Source organism: Micropterus dolomieu, linkage group LG07 (genome assembly GCF_021292245.1).
Source record: "Micropterus dolomieu isolate WLL.071019.BEF.003 ecotype Adirondacks linkage group LG07, ASM2129224v1, whole genome shotgun sequence".
NCBI classification, from domain to species: domain Eukaryota; kingdom Metazoa; phylum Chordata; class Actinopteri; order Centrarchiformes; family Centrarchidae; genus Micropterus; species Micropterus dolomieu.
The window spans coordinates 19,239,527-19,253,341 of record NC_060156.1 but is presented as its reverse complement, the minus strand read 5'-3'; the positions used below and the strand labels follow the sequence as shown (position 1 = coordinate 19,253,341).

Here is a 13,815-nt window from a genome sequence, read left to right as displayed (position 1 = left end):
GCTGCCTGTCTGTGCTAAACAGGGAGAACCACACTTCTCCGTTGTGTGCACGGCACAGACGGTCCATGCGTGGCACAGACAGGCAGCTGTGTGCACGGCACAGACGTGCATCGATAATGACTACCACCTATATAGCCTACAGCATGCTAGCCTCGAAAACCCCTGTGTTTTCTAACATTAACTTAGCTCTCCTTATTAGCTAGGCTCATTGCATGCTTGCTAATAACTTTTTTAAGCTGGGTTGACGGTGTTGTGTTGAACTATTTGACGATTTTAAATAGGTTTAGTAAAAAAAAAAATCGAAAATCAGTGTGTGGGGTCAGCCTTGATATTGTGGCGGGCCACCACAAATAAATGAACGTATGGGAAACACTGTGTTAATTTACAGTAGATTTTAAGCTGTCCTTAGTTGGAGGCCCAGTGTAATTATACAATACGGTTATCTTTGTTGCTTTCAAAAAGTTAGTTATTATAGCATGCCTAATAATGTAATAAGCAATATTTTCCTGTAACCCTGAGTAACGTTAGTCTATATACATTTTTACCCAATACTTGGTCTATACTGTAGCTGTTTGTTCATGTTTTTCATATTGCATTGCAACAGCGTGTTAAAAGTGATCAAACACCAAACAACTAATCAATGCGGAAACTGTATGCTAATCATACACTAGTGTTGTGCAATATGATTTCATATACCGATATAGGTAATATCATATCCCAATAACGATATACATCTCGATATACAGCATCTCCAGACAGCGAAACTCTCCTGCTTCTACAGCCAACATCACAACAACACTATGTCTTGGTGAACTAGAAAGTTAGCTGAATGTGCGTGGGCAAGCCATTAAACGTTACCTTATAAAAGAAGTGGACATAGCCACCGTGTCGTCACCCATTAGTTTGTCGACTACCATTTTGAAGCCACAAGTTTGGCATTTGGCAGTGTCACCATGGTAGTGGCTAGTCAATCACAAGGTAGCCACTCCCTAAAGCATACCCTGCTTTATTGTCTATTTTGCTCTAAATGGGACCATAATTTACTAATTAAACATCATGCTGTATTGAAGAAGACCTGAAACTAGTGATTGAGACTATAAACTCATTAGTAAAGTGTTAGAGTTAGAAGTAGGATATTTTTGTTATTAACTCTAATGCAATCTGACTTCTTTTTGCAATCATTGGAGTCATCCCGTGCTGGCCTTTAGATAGAATGCATGTTTAAGGCACTTGCGCATTGGCTTCACTTTTCAGACCCGGACACTGCCGCTTGATGCTAATAAAGGAGTGATGATAATACAATACATGCTTTGATTTCCTTAGATATAGCTATGCAGTGTTATAAGCAGACCAGGTGGCATGCAGCAGACAATGCACATCAGAACTACACGAGACTTGACTTAAACTTGTGACTAAACTCTTAAACTCTGTGTACATGTATGCATGTATGTGTACCTGTATATCATATCCATCTAGTTTACTCTTGCATCCTTTGCACTCGGATCACTGCACTATTTGTCAATAATGTCTACATTGTTTTGTTCATAGTGTGTATATTAGTGTTGTCTATTCTGTAGTTTGTGTCTGATTTTATTTTATTATTATTTTATTATTGTGTTATTGTATTATTGTATAAGTAAGCACATCGTGAGCAATGTACAATCCTGAGTCAAATTCCTCGTATGTGTACACATACCTGGCAATAAAACTGATTCTGATTAAGACTTGACTTGGAGTTGCAAAAAATGACGTATGAGCATCATTGTTCCACATAGTCTACCTTGCACATGTTGCTAGCTTGCTGGCTGCCAAACCAGTTTTTGTTGCGTAATAATGCTGAATAAGGTGTGTTCAAGGTACTTTTGTGACTGCTGCAAACATCTGGATCCCCATAGAGAGGCCAGACACCTCGAAAGTGCATCTGCCTCGAACTTGTTGCCTCTTCTACTCTCAGCTTTCACCAGCAGACAAACAAGTCTACCCGACCCTGCGCATGCCACAGAAAACAAGATCTTACACAGGTATCCTTGACATCAATGCAGAACATGAACATGACTGGATGTCTATTTGTGAACATTATTTGTGAAGTGCCCATTGTTCATTGGGGAAACAAGAAAAACATGGACAATTGTAAGACTTCAGCTTGTCTCACAGCAGGTGAAGAATGTTGGCAAAACCCCAATCCACATGATTCATATATAAAACACAAAAAAACAAGTATCAAGCACTTATTCTACAACAACTCACACGCAAGCAAACACATGGACACACATCAATGCCACTGGGGTGAGCTGGTCAGCACAGTGCCATGTATGATCTTTGCATTTCAGCGAAGACCAAAAAACATGACTGCACATTGATTTTCAAACACTGACTCCCACGTTCCTGATTTTGGACTGTTTACCACATTTCGGTTTATTACTCAAGAGTGGCATGCTGATCAGCATGTAAATGTGCTGACTCGATATTGTGCCTGTTCAGTTGTTGTCACACTACGGTCACCAGAGAGATGTCTGATCCCCTAAAGAGGAAAGCACAGAGATGGATTAACTTTGCCAAAAATCCAGGGTGCTCTGTTTATCGTTCACACCGGTGGCCTAAATACTTAATACCAAAGCAAACATGTTTGGACCATTGACTAATCTACTGTGTGTTTGAGTTTGAATGACATAGTTGTCACCTCAAGGAGATTTCAATTCAGGCTTTGTAGGACATCCCTTTGTCTTGTGTTTACACTTAAAGCTTCAGATTCGGTCCATCAAAACATTTAAATATGTGGGCCTCATTGTAAATCCTGAAATCATATGGTCATTTTAAATTTTAATCTTTTTGGAATATTATGAAAACATTACAGAGATATTGTTTAAAATGGACTTTTGAGGTCACTGAAAACTCACTTCAGGTCTTAAGTGTCTACAGCAACACATCCATATAAATAATATATATATATATATATATATATGTATGTATGAGTGATTACACTACAAATCCCCTTTTGACCTGCATTTTCTCAGTCTATTGTTCTTTACAATGCTATTAGGTATACTTTTCTTTTGTTCCTGGTATAACTATTGTGCCATGTGTAAAGGTGTGTTTGACGCTTGGACAGGCCTACCTGGTTGGGGTCGCAGGCCTTAAAGACGTGACAGGACATCTCGGACTCAGGGTTGTCAGGCTGTCCCCGCAGGAGATAGGCAAAATAGGTGAGGTCATTACTGTTGTGAATGAAGCGAGATATGAGCTGTGCTTTGTGCTCGAATATAAAGACTGAAGAGTTGTTGCTGTTGGAGGGGACACATCGGACGAAAGGGGTGTTGAGGATCAGCTGAACTTCTCTCGGCTGCGCCACGGGGCCGCAGTCGCCTTTCTCAGTCCTCCTGCGGATCTCAGCCACCAGCCACGGCAGCATGGGCAGGGTGGTCCGCCTGTCCAGCGAGGACCAACCGACGTAAGTCAGGGCGAACCTCCTGTCTGACTTCGGAGGACTGTGCTCCCTCTCATCCTGACTCTCCATGTCGACCCAGCAAACTTTCGGCCGAAGCTTGTTGACAGCGATTTGGGACTAAAGATTGCTTTCAAAAAATTATGCCGACGTACCATCCCCTGCAACCAATGCCAACGTAGTTGTGGTTAGTTTGCAACAGCTTCCATGGCCACATCCATAGTGAACGTTCATCCAACGAAGCGATTAGCTTACACGCACATGTGTTCGCCCTGTCGATCAGCTACAACACTCCCATGTTATCCAGATCTCTCAAAAAAATTCAGTTTTCCTTCAAGGATTTCAAGTAAATGCGCTTATATGGCCATGCTTGCTTCCCTGCACGGTTCCTCCACTGTTTACATGGGCAGTGAGTCAAACGCTGAACAGTCCCGTACTGTACTGTCCCAAACAAGCTTGCTAAAACGTGGCTTTGGATGGCTCCTGTGTAAACACAACTCGCCCTGAGAAATCTGATTTCTTTGACGCGCTGTGCGTTGTTTCTGAGCGCATACCGGGACGGCTCATTAATACAGTCCAAGCCCTAATGTCCTGTTACTTATGTATGAGCTGGCGCGGTCGCATTTTTCTTTCTCAGAGGTCTATCTAACACATACATTGATGCTTGTTTATCGCCTTATAATGCAGTCTCCCGAATGTGATCCTTTCTTCCACAACGCCTTGGAGGCGGAGCAGGCTGTGCGCGTCGACGACCCGCCCAACCTTCCCATGTGCTGGAGGAGTGGGCAGGGCAGAGCCGCTGTGTGGACCCTATGTGAGGAACGTGACAGGACCTATGCACAGGACGAGGCTCCACCTTTCTCGACAGAGCATTAAAACTGTGTTTGCAGCCCCCGTGCCACTAGTCCTCCGGGCCCTTAACTCTGTTGGTTGTAATCCTACATGCCTGCTGCCTTCACCAGGTAAAACGAGCACGAGTCATGACCGCTTAGTTAGCAGCACAATGAAGTATATGCAATACTTCACCAAGCCAGTTAACAAACAAGCAGGAAGATAGTCATATTCATAGTGCTGATTCATAGTCCTGGATAACTGTAATCACATCTGATATGCTGTATGCACAAGAGGAGTGCCAATCGACCAAATACCATAATTCCAAGCACTCCGTCTATCCCAAAAATAGTAGCTGTGCCATATATAACCTCACTGAGGCAGTGGCCATTAGAGCTCTGCAGCCAACCAACCCCTGCACTACTGGTGAGGACCGTGTGTGTACATATTTTAGTAGATGTAGATGACTTATATTGCAGGACAGGCCACCAAATTGACACACACAAGGCCCCAGAGCCTAATTTGAAAAAATCATATGGTTGCATTTATGTTTTTAACTATTGCCATTGAATTTGAGTTGATTGTCTACAATGCACTGGGGTGTAAATGGAATTTAATGAAATCTATGGTTAAAATATCCAGTCATGCACATACCCAAAAGTAGGTCAGAATTATTTCTCTGTGGATTCTACATATACAGAGTAGTTAGATGGTAAACAATGACACCAATTTACAGGATTCAATCAATTTAGCTTACAATTGCTTTTAGTTTGTTTTGCCCTGTGCTTTGAGCTGTGAAGTTGGGATCAATAACTGTGAAATGAAGGTTTACATTAAATACATTTTTAATTGCATCACTGTTGTATGGCATCCAACTGAGGACATACTCAGACTCACACACTGCATTTCAGCATTACCAGGAAAAACACAAACTGCTAAAGAAAGTCTTCATGATTTATTAACATTAACAAAAAAGCACAAGGACTGTAAAAAGTTCACATGGACCATTTAGCTTTTCAAACTAAAAACTGTACTGCAAAGTTTATATGAAAATTTAGCCACTTACTGAAACTATATAGTCTACAGGATTTTATGTTGTGGGCTAAGCACAACCCCGTACCCTAGATAAACAATCCAGCAACCTAGGCAGCAGCTGTACAAAACCACAGGTGAACTGAAGTATAGCATATTAATGTTAGACATTTTGTAACAAATGAAGCACAATTTTGCAGTATTAGTAGTGTAGATGACAGGTACACCTAGCTAATACTAACCCAGTCTTAATACAGCAGTCCTGCAATAAATCCTACTTCACAAAGGTTAGTGTTCAGTCTTAGGCTGTACTTTGTGGTGCTGTTGAATTATATTGTGTTATGAATGGGGTGGACACAATAATAGAAAGACCTGTCACTATCGGTGAGTGTTGGCTAAACAGAAACACCTTTCTATATAATGCAAAACAGCACCAAAAACCGACAACATTATAACCTTCATGCAGGTGGAATGAAAAATTGAAGTGCAAAGCAGACAACTGGAACAGCCAGCAGACAAACACATGTCAAGCTGTTCCTTCACTGATTACATGTAAGCAGGGGGTGAAACTGCGACAAACACTTAGGAGTACTTGCAACCATCATACAGTCTCCATAACTGCTGCCATCTCCTTGAACTGCTTGTGAAAGTTCTGCAGAGGACAAAAAAAAGTTAGCTCAAAAATCAAGCAAGTAATACATTTCACCAACAACAATACATTCAACACATATAAAGACCTGGAACTGTGGAATGGTCATCTCAAATGACCGCTGGTAAATCTGTCCAGAGGGCTCAACGATCTTCAGCAGTAGAGACACATATGGGGAGCTGAGTGATCGGCAGGTGTCGGAGCTCACTGCCATCCCAAGCTTCCACTGCATGTCCACTAACTAGACAGATAAAGCATAACAACAAACACGTCTCATGTGCCTTAAAAATAGACTAATTCTGTCTTCGGGTCATCAAAAAAATTGAATATGAGTGACACATTCCATTTGGACATACCTGGCTGATGCTGAGCATGGCCTGGACCTCCTGCTGAGCATGGACTAATGCACCATGTTCACTCCACAACCTGTGGAACACCTGATGGGAAGCTTTAGGCCACTTGTTACTGCCTTCCAGACTCGACACAAGGTCGTCCCCAGAGAGGTTGTTCTTCCCAGCTGACCTGGTAAAACAAATATTAATTAATCACGCATTATAGTACAACAATGTGCTTCTTTATGTATGAGTTAGCCTTTTTGCCAGGTCCATAACCCAGGATAAAAGCTGTTAAAGCTCCATTACACAACTGAAGCCAGTTGTGAGGAAGTTATAATGCTATGGGCATGTACTTATTTACTATATTTACAAACAAATGTATCAAACTGAACAAACATATCAACATGCAGCATACGGAATAAGCATGGGCTTATTCCGACAAACCACATTCAGAGGCAAAAAATAAATAAATATATATCAAAGATACCTGAATGTTAACAAGAGAAATCTGATAATGTTCTGTACAGCTTCATGGTCAAGTCTGACTCCAGCTCTCTGAAATCTCTGAGCAGAAAAGAAAAAAAAAAAAAAAAAAACACAAAGCAATGAAAGAGGAACTTGGGAAGATGGGTTACTATAAGTTAAAAAAAATATTCTAAAGGAAATATTGACTCACATCAGAAATTTCAGCCGAATCTACTCCTCTAGTCTGCCCTTGAAGATAAGTCAGAACATGCTGACACTGGAGATTAGAAGATTAGTTATCAGAACAACAGTATAGCCTCTATGGAAACACCACCACATCCTGTGTAACTTGTGCAGAGAACGGCAGCTAATAGCCCTGCAATGAACACTATTACAATGTATTTAACATCCAATAGTTAACCCCACTGAGACAGAGGTTTGCACCACAACAACTTCATCCTGTTGCAAATCTTATAAGATCACGTGTGATGAGGCACGTTTATTTAAATGATTCATTTATAATGTGTCTGTGGTAATCAAAAACTACAGGTCAAATAACAACCAACGACATGATGTGTGTCTTGTGCAGTGCTTTTTTCTAAGCACTTATATTATCACTCATTTACATATTTTGTATTATTATTATTATTATTTATTATTATTATATGCTGTATGGCTAGTTCCCTTTTTTTAATTTTTATAAATGTAACTTGTTTTTGGCCTGCATGGGGATATATACAAATAGAGATAAAATATACTCACTGCTTCAGCCAGCAAATCTGGTGAAAGCCTACAGATGTTGTCCACAACTTTGTTGACACCTGAAGGACAGAAGTGAAGCAATCCATTTATCACAAGTTTTCCCACACTTTTCTGGACACATAACCATGTTACTGATCTCAAAATGCCCACTAGTCACTGTGTCACAACAGTCTGACTATGGTACCGGCTTGTTCTATTTATGATAAATTACAGCTATATTATTACCTCTATAAATATGCGCACATATATTGTTATCCATCTTTTTTGACCGGAAATCCTAATTTCTTCCTCAGAACTTTATTAAGTAAACAGATAAAATATAACACATGTTCAGGTCAGAACATGATGAAGAAAAGAGGCAGGGATAATAAGCACAACCAACGCATTAAGCAAGAAAATTTAAATTAAAAATACATTGAATATAAAATAATACAATTACAAGGGGGAAAGCAGTCAAAGCACGAAGGTACAATTATCACAGATGTCACCTTTAAATAGGTTAGTGTGGTAACACGCTTTAAAGAGATGCATTTAACTGTATCAGTTATTAGACATTAATGGTGTATGCTCCAGATATGTTTTCAGTGAAAGTCGTTTTAACGTTAAATCTTTCTGAAATAATGTTCGGAGGCTCATATTATGGCTCATATTATGGCTCAGTTCAGAATCGCTTTTGATTTACATACTCAGACCGTATGTCATTTACTGAGTAACATCATTAACTAACATGAAGCCACAGATTAATTTTGGTATGCCCTTCGCTCTTTGGGTAAGTAAAGAAAACTGTTTTTATTTTTAAATTGTTTGATGTGCAAAATGCGACGCAGCATCTTTAGCCATGGTGGGTGGGTGCCATTCGTTTTTCAATTTGCCCTCCCACTTTAATAGCCGGGGGCGTGGTCGTTTCCCTCCTCTTTAAAGGATGTTTCCCGTAACGCTCCTCTCTATAGTTGGGGTTCAGACTTAGGTTTGTGCTACAGTCTGTGGTTTGTGCATATTGCGTCCAAAAATGGCAAACGGGTCAAAAAATCGTGCAATTGATTTGATATTTTTCATCCAGATGGTTAGAAGTCTCTTTGGGGATTCTGTAAATATCAGAACAGCGGTTAGTGTTATAAAACATCCCGTGACCCGAACGTAACATAGGTTTAGGTTATAGGTTATAGGTTTAACATTATTAACTTACAAGTGTTTAACTGTTAATTAATGCTAGTTACATGTGAGGCACAAACTGGGACAAACGTTAGGCATGAGTTATTGTTAGGGTCAGATTAAGCATCACAGGAGACGACTGGTTAAGGTTATGGTTCAATTCAGATATAAGTACGGTAATAACGTTACCACATCAACAGGGAAACGGCTAACTTAACGTTGCTGTGTTAAGCTAACGCTAATGAACGACTACCTAACATATTGCTTGGTGTAACTTACAGTGCTATCGTTGAAAGTCCAGCCTATTCCTCTCTAGTCAAACTACAATCTACTGAAAACACCGTTAAATTAATGCAGCACGAGATGCAAGTTAAAACCCACCATGTGATCGCTCTGCTGCTGGCATCGTCTCTCTCGCTAAAATTCTTCTTTGTGTTTACTGGCAAATCACTACCATCGTAAAAGGTGCATACTGCCATCTACTGTATCGGATGTGTCTCCCTCATCTTCTTTTTCTTTCTTTGTTGGCGGTTTACGGTTGGCATCCATGACGTTGCAATCCTGCCTCCTCCTGGATTTGATCTTTCTCGAAGTCAATTTCTTTAAAAGTCCAATTAGTCCAATGGAATAACGTCCAAGAATGAACAAACACTGTGTTCACACTCTTTCCATTTATTTATTTAAAAGGGACAGTGCAACAATGTAAATGTGCCAGATTTAGCCAAAAGGCTATTTTTCATCTGTAGTCCCTGGCAGGTCGTCATACAAAACAACAATACAAAAAAGGCAAACACGATGAAACAATAGAAGGAATAAATTGCCTTTTGCAGTAAAGAGCTGCATCTAGTGTGGGACCACACAGCAGGGTAAAACTAAAATATACACTTTCTACTCACCCTACAGGCTTGTGTGATTAGTTTTTGTCTTTCTTCTGTAGATTTTCTACATGGTACTTTAGGCTATGCCCACTTGTCTCTTTTGAATGACACTGATCGCACCTGTTGGATGTTTTCCCATAACATAAAGTGTAATGTTAATGTTGCTGTGTATAATTCTCAGTTTTCTCTCCATAGCCTTCCTACTTTATTTTGGATAGATTGTAGATGTCTTCCTTTTGTTGAGTTATCGCAAGTCTGTTGTTACAGTTGATGTATTTTCCTCCACACTATGTTTTTCCCCTATGATTTTCGAAGTATAATATTATACAATTTCATTTTTGATTGATTTTTTTTTGCCAATTTGTCTGCATTTTTGTTTCTAAAGATGCTGGGGCCCACAAGACATTGCATCATCTAATTGTTGAATTATGAAAAAAATAAAATAAAAATGCTAATCTTGTCTATCTTAAATAAAAATCCCATTAGCTCCTTTTTGATTTGTCTTGATCCATTTGAAACCCTATATCTTCCCTGCCTCTTAAGCTATATATTCTTTCTGAATTATTTTTATTACATTGCATAATGTGAGTTCAACATCATCTACAGTCTTACACCACTTTTAAGGGTTCTGAAGGTCTCTTTTCAATTAAATAGAGGTTAGAATTAAAACCTGCATGTCTAAGTCTAAGCTGTAAATGTATCATCTCCTCTCTCCAAGCCCAACATCCTCTTTGAAACAGCTTCACTTGGACACAATGGATTTCTGTGTTGTGTAATGTCTCCCATTGTGATCTGCAATCCTTTCCTTCTGCCAAGTGTTATGCCAAATGCAAGGAATCGTGGCTGTATTCCTTGCATTTGTCCCACTTAGCTTTAGATTTTACTTCTCCCCTATGATATGCTACTCTTATTATTTTATGATTGTGTAATTTAAGAGCTTTCTTTGCTATTTCACCTGCTTGTTTATTGCTCAACATCCACAGGTGCAGGGACTCAACAAGAGTGAACCTCTGAACAGATCCTTCATAATAACCTTTAATATTTATATTTATTGGAGTTGTTGTAAAACAGTTTTGCTTGCTTTTCCATATGCTACACACATAATCAATGGTTGATCATTGATAATTTATGCCCAGTAAATATCTAACAGTGACTGTTATCTGCTCCACATTCATAACCGCATCAATTTCTCATAAGGTTTTAATATATTTCTTATATTTTGTTTCTGGGTGCTTTTGTATGAGAATTCCATGTGTTCTTTTCATCACACCATAACCCAAATATTTAAATTCTAAAACTGTCTACAGAAATATAAATCCATATAAATTGTCATTTTCTGTTTTCATGTATAACATGATTTAATAACAGATCTCAGTTTAACAGTGTAGTGTAGCACGATACAGTGCTATTCTCTGTTCTTCAGAGTGACAATCAGTAAATGTGTCTCTCTCTATCTCTCTTTAAAACTTCTTAGGATTTTTTCTTAGGAGTGTCTCATTACTTTTAATAGAAAAAAGCGATATAAAAATAGTTGTATCTGTAAATGAATTACTAATATTTTATTGAAATGTTTTTGCACATTGCATTTTGTTTTTAAGTGGCCCTAAGCGGGATAATAATACCCTCAAAGTTGTATGTTCATTCTTTAACCACACATTTCCGTCAACATTGTCCAGACCTAATTGAATTGAAACTCCTTTCCAGTACAAAACTGTCTCCATGCATTTGTTGATTTAATTACTTTTCTAGCCTTAGATCTCTTTAAAAATTAATGAAATTCTCTGGATTTAAATCCCTCATCAATGCTTCATTTTGATTTTTATAGCTTCGCAACACTCATGATTCTGCCGAGGTTTACTATCCTTTTTCAGAAAATGGTAAATGATCACTACCTACTGTGGAAATATTTAATACTTTCCATTCACTAGATTTTGTTAAATGAGCGTTCACTAGTGTAAGAACAATGCTTATGGTTGTATTTCTTTCTACGTCCATCCTTGTACCATTTCCTTCAAACAAACCCAACAATCTATCATTATCATTTAGTAGATCTTCAAGTGCTTGATCATTTTATCTGTATAACCGCTTCCCCACAAAGTATGTACATTAAAGTTTCCACCATGTTACTTTTTATCACCTGCTATTTCATTCCAGCAATCAAGCCCTGCAGCATTTAAACCCCGGCTCTTAACTTCATTCTTCACCTCTTAAGTGCTACTCATGTGATGGCCAAACTGCTGACTCTTGTTAGTGGTATTTGCTCTTGTTTTCTGATCCTGCTTTTGCTTGTGCCTTATGCAAGTAAGAGATCTTTGTCAGTCTCATTCAGTGCCTCACCTGCCCAGCTAGCATCACATGCTTTTCTTCTGAAGTACTTCAAGCAAGTGATCACTATTGCAGATTTTTGGAATTGTGAAATAAACTTAAACTGTGAATTCCCACCTTACTCCTGGTCTGTGTTCTGCTGTTTAACAGTTCTTGAACCTAACAAAAACAAACATGATAGTTGCGGGGCAAAACAACATAACATGGGTAGGATAAGGATTTGGTGTAAACAAAATTACTAATCTTGAAACCTATTTTGTTATCTATGCTGGAGTAGAGTTCACAGAATGACACCTGCTACATTTGAATCCATGCCATAATAATCTTTGCTGCTCAGGTCAAGGGTCCCATAGCAGTGCCAAGTAAAGTAAACGTGGTCTTCACTACTCTTACTCAGCAAACAGTGACATCTGGTGGCTTGTACAACTTACAGCAGCCCTTCAAGACTAGGGCTGCGGTTGAAAGGTCAAAATAAATCTCCTCTTTTCCTTGCCCTCGATGGAAAACGTCATGAGGTCAAGGAAAGATGTGAAGGAGAATTCATAAGGACTTCAGAAAAGACGACCGCGGGGCTCATGCCGCGTTTCAGACCGGTGAACAAACTGGGAAGATTCCAAGTTGAAATCAAAGTCAAATCGTTTCAGTTGCATGGTGGTGCATGACACTAAATGTAAACAATAAACATAGCTGACCTGACAAACTTAAGTTTCTTTGGCAAGTGTATGCACAGTTAAGCCCTCAGCAGTGCACTTGGTATTAGGCCAATTAAAAGGTTTGGCCATATTATTAAAAAAGAAGCGATAAATAGGGCCTACACCTTTACTCCTTATCTGTGTATCCTAACTACATCACTTGGTAATCCTCAAAAGTCAGCAAACGTTGTAGGCTCTGTTTCCAAATGTTTTCACATTTCTGGACATTTTAAACATTTTCCTGAATAACTTTTGGGTAAAGAAGATGACTTTCAGAGACCAGCTACACAATAATATTGACAAAGTATTTCTACATCAATTTACATGCAGAACAAGTTTCACTATTTGATACTAGTATGTATTATTTTAATTTAATACTTTACTTTGCCTTTACAATGCGTGCTTCCATAGAAGCTGCCATTGTTGTGTGACGTCATTTAGCTGCTACTCGTAAAGTCGGGGTACTAACAGTTGTTTCTCTGAGTTCACAAGTAGGAAATCCGACTTAAAGTGGCGTTCCAGGATGGTTTTTCTAGTTGGAGGTCGGAAATTTCCCAGTTCCCGAGTTGCCTGGAACGCAGAAATAGCCTACATGTTCACAATTCGGACTTCAGGTGGCGTCCGCAGTACTTTTTCTAGTTGGAAGTGAGAAATATCAGAGTTCCCAGCTGCGTGGAACGCAGCATAAGAGAATCCGACTGCTCTTTTCCAGGGCTGTTTTCGAGTGGCCTTTTGTTGTGGCCAGCCTAAGGCACACCTGTGCAATACCCATGCTGTCTGATCAGCATCTTCATATGCCACATCTGGGAGGTGGATGGATTATCTCGGCAAAGGAGAAGTGCTCACTAACAGATTTTGACAGATTTGTGAACATGAGAGAAATAAGCCTTTTGTGTACACAGAGAAAGTCTTAGATCTTTGAGTTCAGCTCATGATTAATGGGGACAACAACAAAAGTGTTGCGTTTATAATTTTGTTCAGTTTAGGCTATATATACATATAATACAGAGCCTCCTCAGACAAAGCCTGCAACACACACACACACACACACACCCGTTTCACTTTTGATCTGCTCTGACTCTAACTGACTGATCACCTTCAGCTCCTCAGCCTCTGCTGTTTGTCTTGATTTTTCTATGCGAAAGAAGGAATAGATGTAGGCCTAATTTTTTTGTAGAAAGACCACATCAGATACAAATTACTTTTTATTATTTTTATGTTGTAAATCATGTTGGAGGGGCTCTTTAAGCTT

The 13,815-nt window shown here is 39.2% G+C and overlaps 2 protein-coding genes across 6 annotated transcripts in view; both read right to left on the bottom strand.

Annotated features, from left to right (window-relative positions):
• tbc1d4 (TBC1 domain family, member 4) overlaps positions 1–4,140 on the bottom strand; it is a 33,700-nt gene extending 29,560 nt beyond the window's left edge. For 2 of the 3 annotated variants that reach the window (XM_046054866.1, XM_046054867.1), the window contains exon 1: positions 3,116–4,140. In XM_046054866.1, the coding sequence (XP_045910822.1) occupies positions 3,116–3,514 (399 nt within the window). In that variant the 5' untranslated portion in view covers positions 3,515–4,140. The remainder of the gene's footprint in view (positions 1–3,115) is intronic. The other variant, XM_046054868.1, reaches the window with a different exon arrangement.
• Positions 4,141–5,209: 1,069 nt separating this feature from the next.
• Positions 5,210–9,192, bottom strand: commd6 (COMM domain containing 6). Of its 3 annotated transcripts, XM_046054862.1 has the most exons (7): positions 9,050–9,192; positions 7,517–7,575; positions 6,966–7,031; positions 6,777–6,853; positions 6,311–6,476; positions 6,043–6,195; positions 5,210–5,957 (listed from the first exon to the last, which is right to left on the bottom strand). In XM_046054862.1, exons 1-7 carry the CDS (start codon positions 9,072–9,074, stop codon positions 5,907–5,909), a joined length of 597 nt encoding a protein of 198 aa, XP_045910818.1. In that variant the 5' UTR covers positions 9,075–9,192; the 3' UTR covers positions 5,210–5,906. The 3 variants fall into 3 exon arrangements, with proteins under 3 accessions (XP_045910818.1, XP_045910820.1, XP_045910819.1); XM_046054864.1 differs by lacking the exons at positions 6,777–6,853; positions 9,050–9,192 and adding an exon at positions 8,948–9,046; XM_046054863.1 differs by lacking the exons at positions 6,777–6,853; positions 6,966–7,031 and having other exon boundaries at positions 9,050–9,179.
• Between the last annotated feature and the right edge of the window lie 4,623 nt (positions 9,193–13,815).

What these genes read in the sequence shown, in the direction of transcription:
- commd6 (XM_046054862.1), bottom strand. Translation starts at nt 9,074, where the DNA reads ATGCCAGCAGCAGAGCGATCACATG. An exon ending in AGCAGCAGAGCGATCACATG is followed by an intron (nt 7,576 to 9,049) that starts GTGGGTTTTAAC and finishes TCTGTCCTTCAG; the next exon opens with GTGTCAACAAAGTTGTGGAC. An exon ending in TTTCTCTTGTTAACATTCAG is followed by an intron (nt 6,477 to 6,776) that starts GTATCTTTGATA and finishes TTGTTTTACCAG; the next exon opens with GTCAGCTGGGAAGAACAACC.